The sequence below is a fragment of the Sinocyclocheilus anshuiensis genome, unplaced genomic scaffold (genome assembly GCF_001515605.1).
Source record: "Sinocyclocheilus anshuiensis isolate Anshui unplaced genomic scaffold, SAMN03320099.WGS_v1.1 scaffold112, whole genome shotgun sequence".
NCBI lineage: Eukaryota > Metazoa > Chordata > Actinopteri > Cypriniformes > Cyprinidae > Sinocyclocheilus > Sinocyclocheilus anshuiensis.
The window spans coordinates 1,458,403-1,468,858 of NW_015557175.1; the positions used below are offsets into that span (position 1 = coordinate 1,458,403).

At 36.9% G+C, this 10,456-nt stretch overlaps 1 protein-coding gene across 2 annotated transcripts in view; it reads right to left on the minus strand.

Annotated features, from left to right (window-relative positions):
* Nucleotides 1-10,456, minus strand: part of LOC107678420 (dynamin-1-like protein) — a 30,274-nt gene that overhangs the window by 4,141 nt on the left and 15,677 nt on the right. For both annotated transcript variants that reach the window (XM_016473668.1, XM_016473667.1), the window contains 7 exons: nt 7,015-7,135; nt 5,445-5,600; nt 4,041-4,130; nt 2,356-2,454; nt 1,796-1,909; nt 1,602-1,711; nt 1,363-1,522 (listed from right to left, as the gene is read on the minus strand). In XM_016473668.1, the coding sequence (XP_016329154.1) occupies nt 1,363-1,522; nt 1,602-1,711; nt 1,796-1,909; nt 2,356-2,454; nt 4,041-4,130; nt 5,445-5,600; nt 7,015-7,135 (850 nt within the window). The remainder of the gene's footprint in view (nt 1-1,362; nt 1,523-1,601; nt 1,712-1,795; nt 1,910-2,355; nt 2,455-4,040; nt 4,131-5,444; nt 5,601-7,014; nt 7,136-10,456) is intronic.

A 10,456-nucleotide genomic window follows, 5' to 3' on the forward strand; every position in this document is an offset into this window, starting at 1 on the left:
AGCTTTCCAGCGCTGGAGAGAACTCAAGGAGCGGAAGGCCTGCGATCGGACGCCGAGGTTGCTTTGTTTCTTCTAGATAGGCGAGTAACACCGTGTCAACACCGAACGCGCCGCAACAGCTAAAGCCTGTCTACACTGGACGCGATAAAGCGACCTGTTGAAAATCATTTGAAATTTGTGTCAACACGTTATAAATAGAACGCAGCAGCAGTTTTCAGTCGGGGATTTGTCGTGCCTCACCGCGCCGCATCCAGTGTAGACAGCATCACTGATTATAATGAGTTCTATGGTATGCTGTCGCGCCGCTCGCGTCCGGTGTAGACACATTGGTTTTGCTTTGTTTCACATAACTAATCGTTGCCTGGGTTGCGTACGAATGTGTGGGTCGGAGCTATCAAAATAGGGGCGAGACCCTTTTGGGGTAGGGGCGTGTTTGTTTTGGTGGTTTCAAATGTCAACATTGGCTACCAGAAATCGCTTACCCCACCTTTAAGGCTAGAAGGGATACAGCAAAAACTACTGGGCATACGCACATCAATATAGAGTCATTTTTCTCACACTACAACAATAATTACTGTGTTTGCATTATTGTAAGGGGTAGGTGTAGATATTAACAAAACACAATCTAATAGGTAGAAACTTGAATTTATTGTTAGCTTCTGGTTTTTGTTGTATCCCTTCTAGCCACAACCCCCAAACAGGCCATCAAGAAGCGAATTGGCTACCAGAAATCACTTACCCCACCTTTAATATTAACTGACTTACATTTTAGACACAACAGTTCTTGTTTTTGCTCTATTTCATCAACGAAAATGGTTTCAAACAAAGCCACAGCAGAACTGTTTTGTATCTCTGTTTCGTTACTGAATCAACGAAACTATCCTTTGAACTAATCGGCTGAATGAATGACTCAATGACTCACTCATGCAGTGATTTACCACCACCTACTGGTGATTTTAGGTTTATATTTAAAGTATATTTTCCCTTTTTCCCCCCAAATCATTTCAAATATCAGTATTCAACATCAAAACATAATTTATGCATTTGCAACTGCAGGTTAACTGCACTGCATTCATGTCCTGCATTAAATAGTCTGTGTGAATGCATCTAAATGCCACTTCAGATGCAGAATCTGTGCCACCTCAACACATTTTTTTTTCAAAGTACCAGCACAATAACACGCTCAGCAAAATATCGTCTAATTATAGTTACTGACAAAATTCCAGCAAATATCGAGATATAATTTTTTGTCATTATCGCACACCCTTAATTTTTTAGAAATGTTTATTTATCAGTTCTGGGTCAAAACTGACCCCAATGCATTAAGAGGTTTAAATGTCCTTCAAACACACACAGCCGTACCTCCAGCATCTGTGCAACCTCCGTGCGCTGCTGAGCCGTTTCCTGAGACTCGATGAGCAGCTCCTGCAGCAGACGCTGTTTGTAGAGCTGACCGACCAGCTCACTCTGCAAATGCTCTTTCACAAAATTCACCAGGAAGTGCATCACCGTCTTTGGCACACTACAGAAAGCAGAAAAAAAAAAAAATCCAGCTTATCCAGTTATTTGGCTCCTACATGGACAGGCACTATGAATCTGACCTGTCCTGGATGCTCTTGCGCACGATCAGGAAGTAGCACTTGATGAGCCGCTGGATGACCTCACAGTCCCTCTGCTCTCGAGTGCTCAGCTTGCGGGACACTGGCACGGCCTTCAGAAACATTTTCAGAAGTTGTTTTCTTTTGAATGTGCAGGTATTGTAGACTTCTGCAGTTATGAGATAGCAAAGACGTACCGTGTCCAGCAGGTTGACGGCTTTATTGGGACTCCCAAACCCTGGCACGGGGCCTTTCTCCTCCGACGGCATCTTCTCATTCTTCCATCGCTTACCTCCATCCCCAGCCTCCGCCTGTGAAAGAGACGATAAAACAAAAACTACTCCCATTTGGATTTGGAGAGAGAGACAGAGACTGTGTCTCTGTCTCTCACCTCACTGTGTCTGTTCCCCGAATAGTGAGGTCAAAATATAAATTTAATGCAGGATCTAGAAAAAATCTGATCTTGATTAAACCAGAAAAATGTAAAATAAATGAACAAAAACAATTTTTAAAGTTTGGGCTCCTAAACATTAGATCACTCTCACCCAAAGCAGTTATTGTAAATGAAATGATCACAGATAATCGTTTTGATGTACTCTGCTTGACTGAAACCTGGCTAAAACCTAATGATTATATTGGTCTAAATGAGTCTACTCCACCAAGCTACTGTTATAAGCATGAGCCCCGTCAGACTGAAAAGCGCTATATAAATAAAGGTGACTTGACTTGACTTGACAGAGAGAGAGAGTTTCAGTACCTTCTGGCTGTTGACAGATGCAGACACTTGGGCAGCGTCTGTGAAATCAGGATGTTTGGTGTTTATATAGGCCAACTCAATTGCAACTAGATTATGAACCTGTGAAGAAGAAACATGAGTTAACATGATGACACGTTTTCAGAATTAGCCAAAAGTGTGCTCTGAATGTGTCACGCACTCAGGATCTTTGATGTATGATATATATTGTGTGCGTTTGGGGTAGGGATGAAGCAAATACAAATTCTGGCCGCTATCAGTAAGGCTGATGTTGGTATCAATAATTATGTTCATGTTCCCAACATATCCAATAAATAGCCAATATTACATAATTACATAATTTAAAAAAAAAAATGAAATACCAAAAATTAAAATCACATTTACTGTTAAGCGATTTTCAACATTTTTGAAATCGGATTTTTGGTGATTTCTCCTCAGAAATCAAGTTGGTCAGGCAAACAGACAGTGGACTTTTTGCCAGTGAAATTTTGCCAAAATGACAGCAATTTAAAATAGATGTTCATTTTATTATGATTTCATGAAGATGAAAATTAATGGTGTTTTTAGAGAGAACCTGTAAGTGAGTGTTGGATGATGGCGAAATTAAATTAAATGTAACAATAGGGGAAATGAGCATGCAATTACATACCCAATACTAACAGATACCAATAAATTAAAAAATAATAATAATATTGGGTGATATCAATAAGCCGATAATTATTGTAATGTTACTATTGATAACCGATAACCAATAAATGGCTGATATTAACATTATACACTAATTTATTTTAATACATTTAGAATACAACACTACAAATCAGTTAGGATGTGGTCACATTCACCATTGTTTGGTGAATTTTCGAACTGTGGATTGTTGGTGAAATCCAGTTATTTCAATAGAAATCCATGCAATCAGAGTGAATTATTTCTCCACACAGATCAGTGTTTTCACCTCAACTTTAACTCACAATGTGAATTTAGGCATCACAACATTATAATGTATTGTATGAAAAATGCATATTTTATTATGATTTGCGAAAGATTGTAAAAAATGTACTGTAAAAATAAGGAGAAGGAGCATACACAATTACATATCCAATACTAACCCTGATACCAATTAATACATATATATATATATATATATATATACTGGTAAAGAGAGGGACAAAAATGATTCAGATAAATGTCTAAATACAGATCTGTGCATTTGGTATTGCATTGCCTAACAGACTTGCTCATCATCTTGACATTTGTCTAAGATCTAACGACCAATATTATGAAAAGAAGGTGACTAATTATAACAGCCAAAAAAAAAAAAAGTTTTTAAAAACATAAAAAAAAAAAAAAAAACTTAATGACACTTGGACATAATCTGATTACACTATGATTGAAAAAAAAAAGGACTTTATGTGCCTTGAACTCAGAAACCATTGAAACACTGACTGATCAACCTCAAATTGGACTAAAAACTCAAGAGTGAGAACTCTGACCTCTCATTTCATATTATACTTAATACATGTTATTATACAGTTTGGTCTTTTATCATTTTAATGTTTCTATTGTTCTATGAAAGATTGCATTCTGTCTAAGAACAGCCCTTAATCATGATTAAATGACTGTAACACACAGCCTTCGAGGCAAGTGTAAGTGGCTGGTGTTTCTGTGCAGCTACAGGCAAGTGTTCCTACCATCTCATTGGTAATGGGCAGGCGTTTCCTGAGTAAGCTGGTAACCACCTCCACTATTGAGTCATGCAGTTTGGGAAACCGCAAAAGCTCCTTCGGACATAAACAAACACACATACATACGGTAGGTTAGCTGTCAATTATTTAAAGCACTTTTACACTTCCTGTGTGAAAGAGTGAAAGCATAATATTCACCCAACGCACTTCCAAATATTATGAGCATCAAATCTGTTCCCCGTGTTCCCTCCAGCACACATTCTGAAGTTAAATTTATGTATATAATAGAGGAAACCGAAAAAATGTTTAATGTAAAACAAATGTACACAGTGAAGGAAGGCAGCAGGACAGAGAAGATAAGAGCAGAATGAGGAGCAGAATCCTAATGCAGGCTGTTCTGAGTCTGTGTGTGTCAATCTGTTGTGCCGGTGTAAAAAGCTTTCACTCTCCTCTTCACATTTCATTTTGTAGAAATGGAAAACAGAATTTTTTCTTGCTTGTTTGAAATAGCAGAGTGTGATGTACTATGCAGAAAACATTCTAACATTCACGTCGCAATGCTTCCTCCCTAATCCATCAAAAACACTTATGAAAACTGAGCCACAAAATGCACCACACAAAAATGGTACTGGTATTGACGACACAACCACATTAAAGGAACAGTTCACCCAAAAATTAAAATTAGCTGAAAATCAGGCCATCCATGATGTAGATGAGTTTATTTCTTCATCAGAACAGATTTGGAGAAATGTAGCATTGCATCACTTGCTCAGCAATGGATGCTCTGCAGTGAATGGGTGCCGTCAGAATGAGAGTCCAAACAGCTGATAAAAACATCACAATAATCCTCAAGTAATCCAAACCACTCCAGTCCATCAGTTAATGTCTTGTGAAGCCAAAAGCTGCATTTTTGTAAGAAAAGAATCGTTTTTAAATTCAAACGGTTGTTTCCGACTAAAATGAACTCTCTATATCCATAATATTGCTTTCTTCAGTGAAAAGGTTGGCTCATCTGAATCAGGAGAGAAATATGCACAGATCAAGGACAGTTTTAAGCAAATATGACGTTTAAAACGTATTAACGATGGTTTTATTTATTACAGACAAGCAGCTTTTCACTTCACAGGATGTTAATTGATGGACTGGAGTGGTGTGGATTACTTGTGGATTATTGTGATGTTTTTATCAGCTCTTTGGACTCTCATTCTGACGGCACCCATTCACTGCAGAGCATCCATTGGTGAGCAAGTGGAAGAAACAAACTCATCTATATCTTGGATGGACTGAATGTGAATACATTTTGAAGAATTTTTCCTTTTTTTGAGTGAACTACTCCTTTAACATCTAACTACACACGTTACAATACAAGCGTGGATGTTCTGCATCAAATATTAATAGTCAGTGAAGCACCTGTGTGCTGTAGGCAGAGCAGTGCTGGATGATTCTCTGAAGTTCCTCGTGTACGAGCTCCACACAGCGCAGACTGGGCTCCTCCAGTCTCTTGATCTGTTTCTTCACCAGCAGCTCAAAACTGACCTCAGGAACAAACAGCGCCGGCCGAGGACCCTACATCCATCACAACAACAAATACAATCAACCCAGATCTAGTCTGCATCTGTTATATAAGTGTTACAGTGTCCACAAATTCTGACCAATGATTTTCCATGGCTTTTATGATTAATTTAATAGTGACTGCACTCATGGAGAACAACTTTTACCAGGAGAAATATTTCAGACATATATAAACAAATATATAGAGTACCAGTCAAAAGTCTGGAATAATTAAGCTTTAATTAAGATTTAAACATGTTTAATTTTCAGCACTTATTTGATTAAAAATATAGTACAATCAGAAATATTGTGAAATATTATTACAATATGAAGTAGCTGCTTTCTATTTGAAAATATCTTAAAATGTAATTTCTTCCTGTGATGTAAAGCTGAATTTTCAGCATCATTACTCCAGTCTTCAGTGTCACATGATCCTTCAGAAATCAGTATAATATGCTGATTTGCTGCTCAGTTAGCATCAATTATTTTTGGTATTCGATTATTAATAATGGTTATTATCATTAATGTTGAAAACAGCTTTAATTTTTGTGGAAATCAGGATACAAATGAACGGCTTTTGTTTCAAATATAAATCCTTTGCAATATTCTAAATGTGTTTACTGTCACTTTTGATCAATTTAATGCATTAATTTCTGTTGTTGTTGTTTTTTGGTAGCGTTTTCACAAAAAAATATTAAGGTGCAAAGCTGTTTTCAACATTGATAATAATAATCAGAAACGTTTCTTGAGCAGCAAATCAGCATATTAGAATGATTTCTGAAGGATCACGTGACAATGAAGACTGGAGTAATGATGCTGAAAATTCAGCTTTGATCACAGGAATAAATTATGTTTTATAATATATTCAAATATAAAGCAGCTACTTCAAATTGTAATAATATTTCACAATATTTCTGATTTTACGGTATTTTTTATCAAATAAGTAATCATAAAAGACTTCACTCAAAAACATTGAAAAAAGTTACCAACACTAAACTCTTGAACATTAGTGTAGCTATAATCTACAGACATCCCCATGCATTTTCAATGACTTTTAAAGATTTTATTTAAGAAATTATTTTATTAACATATGTTAAATTTTGAAGGCCTAGAAATCACAATTTTAAAATTCTAGATTTTCCATGACAACTGATCCAGTATTTATTTGTTTCCAAAACTCTTCAAGTTGAGGACATGAATAGGATGCATTGTACCATAACACTGCGTCCAGAAAAACCTGTTTTTAAAAATAATTGCCATTATTCCTGCAATTCGGTTTGGTGACACATATGATGCATTAAATGCACACTTTACTTTTAAGAAAGTGAGACAAGGAAGTTGAGAAGATCCACAAAGGTTTTCAAAAAGTACTGTATATGCTTATCTGTACACACACACACATGCATGCATAAACATGTAAATATTATACCGTAGCGTTTCGAATAGCTGTGAGAACGTCTAGCTCGGTGAGTCCTCCAAGTGGGTCAATAGACTGCAGAGTTCTTCCAAACGTCTCGTGGAATATGTAACAGATACGAGCTCCTCCACACCTACATTTAACAAATGCACACACAGTCAGTCAGTCAATCCACGAAAATTAAAAATCATTTTAGGGATTCACAGGCACGTTGGCCTGCAGTCGTACATTCACACAGGCCTGCAGTCGTACCCAACCGTTCAGCCAGAAAACGTCAATACGAGACACTTAATGAATCGATAGCTGGTGTGGACTTAGCCAGATATGAGAGATGAACAGCATTTCATCCAACAGTGCACAGGGTGTAAATAAGGAGCTGGGCAGACTCGCGGATTCTCTGCCTGTCAGATTCAGCCAAGCAGACAAACTAAACATGGTGTTGCTTGATATCTGTCAAGAGTTTCAGAGTGAAGATGCTGCTGAAGTCACAGAAAAAAAAAACGATTTAGCAGGAATGTAGTCTTGGTTATGACAGTGTGTCAAATTCAATAGCATGGCGTAAGAAGGCAACCTTTAGTAAGTGGCTCCACAAATAACAGTTATGACACGATCTTTGACTGTCTGATGTTTATCGCGCTCAAAAATTGCAAGAGCTTTCTCAGATCACAAGTTCAAACCTAACTGGCTGGCTTTACTAAACTTTTAATTAGGGCTGTGCGATATTGAAGAAAAATGCTATATGCGATAGCATGCTAAATAATGCGATATTCAATATGCGATACAATATTTATTTTTCTAAAATCAATTTAAATTGTATTGAAATATATTTAAAAAAATGATATAACCATGTTTTATTGTTGCATAAAACAAATCGGACATTGTTAAAGCCTTATGCTTTGGATTGTTGCTTATTTTCGGGAACAAGGATTGATTTTTCTGCCGAGCATAGCTGATACAAATTGTTGTGCTTCGCTTTGAGGTGACTGTGAAAATTTGTAGTGTTTTCCCTTTGCGTTGCCACTCGAGATTTTCATGTTTTACTTATAACTTCAGTCTGCATGTGGTCATCTCTCTAAAAGCCAAAATACTGTCATATCTTTGAGGTGCTTCTTCGTTTTGGCACTAAATCGTCGGCAGCAGCTGCGGGTGCCTTAAGAAGGTCGCAAACCAGACAAGAAGTACAGCAAATGTGTTTGTCTTTAAAATTCAAACACATTGTTTTCTATGAGTGTAAGCACACCGGCACTGCTACGCAGCGACTGTCCGCGGCGGCTCTGGACACTATTCAAAATCCTGCTGCGCCACAGAGCGACAATCACTTTGTTTGCTCTGCTTTGTCAAATAAGATACTTCAAACTCATCGACGCAACTTTGTTCATTCTTGAAGTGAACATTTGGCTGTTTGGTGATTAGATTGACTGACTGCTGTCTTGAACTGAACGTGACACGTCTGGAGTGTGATCCCTGGGAGTTGTCCTAAAGGCGGCGCTGCGCTTCTCGTCCGGTGTGCGACCCCCTTTAGGCTACCTCATCTTATCAGATTAGCTCGCTATGAAAGCACCACAGCTTAAGTCTTGCGTCAGAGCACACGCACACATATCAATCCCAACTAACATCCACGTGCCAGATGCTATACTATCTGCATCGACCTAATACTTTGACCATACATAACTTTTTGAAGTATTAAATCACTCATTTATCGCAAACCATTGCGATACCATAGCACTACTTTTAATTGGGATTCCTGTTTTTCTGAAGCCAAGTTTAAAGGGATCGTTCACCCAAAAAATCTGGTTTACCTCACCCTCCATTTGATCCAAACCTGTATGTTTTTTCTTTTGCTGAACACAAAAGAAGATATTTTGAAGAATGTTGGTAACCAAACAGTTGACGGTAGCCATTGATTTTCATAGTAGGGAAAAAAATACTATGGAAATCAATGGCTACCATCAGCTGTTTGGTGGAGGGTGAGTAAAAGATGACCATTTAATTTGGGGTGAATTGTCCCTTTAAGTCCTTGTAAAATGATAATTAAGACTTGTGTTATACTATTAAAGACTTTTTATGCTCTTATGTTTGATAAAACTGAATTTAAGACATTATACCGTCCTGCATGAACCCGGGAAAATTACGAGGTTAAAACATTTTTTAAACATTGAAAAATACATGGATTAATTGTTCACAATAAGATCTAAAAAATCCATTTCGAAAATAGATGGGGTGATGAATTTTAATTTCAAGCCGAATTTAAAAATTCCAGGTATGACGCACTTACATTCCAGGTATGTACATTAATCATATACAAATATGATTTCGTATTTATTTCGTTTTTTTTTTGCTGGGCATACATATACATATATATATATATATATATATATGCAAATGCTAGACTAAGACACTATTCTCTGCTCCTCAAAAATAACATTTTTATCTTTAAAGACGCATTTATACACATGCACACTCTTCAAAATGCTGCTTATTGAGGACACAATAAAATATGTAGATTAAAATGTATATATAGTATATACAAATTGAATGTACTGCATGTTAGCTTGCTTATTGTGCCCAAAAACATGATCTATAAGTCCACGTCATACTAACAAGAGACTATGTTTGTAATGACAGATCAAGATTCTGACCATCTAAGTTTGCGATCCTGATTGCCAATGTTTGTTTGAACTATGGCTGAAATGCTTAGTCAACGCTATTGACAACGTCGTCAATAAAAAATTGTCGACAAATATTTTTGTTGTCGAATAGTCACTGCATTATTATAATTCTGTAATTCAGCCCTCCTGCCTGCAATCCAAAAGAAGACACACTTATGAGAAGTGCAAAAGAAGCCAAAGCAGTACAGTGTAGGAAAGCATTACAAAATTACAAACAAAAGATTCTGCCATGTGTAAAGACCCCAATAGACTCAAGGCAACGTTCTTTTTCGTTCTTTGCTTAGGGGTATAAAGAAGTTTGATATATGCAAGCAGCAGTTTACTTTTAGAGAACATCCTGCCGCTGCTGAGAGCGATGTTAAGAATATGGAAATACTGAATGTGCTGGGCATTTGCCTCTCAATAACAAAATAAACACAAAAAGCATGAAATTGTGGGAAAACAGCAGTTAAGAAAGCATCTGATCATAGCGACGTGGATGATTGCACCAGCTCTGCTGATACGTTTATTTACACTGCACTTTATGGAAAAGACTGTTTTGAAGCAATTAGCTTTACATCATTAATAATGTAAAGCTTTACATTATTCATATAGCTTACACAAAAATTATTACCTGTTTTCTGTAATTAATTTCTCCATTTCCTTTTTTCTTTCAGTAGTCTTTCAAGTATTATGTAAATACATATGCATATTTTTATTTATACAATTGTACAGTAAATAATAGAGCCCGACCGATATATCGTTTTGCCGATATTATCGGCCGATATGAGCCTGTCGCCGATATA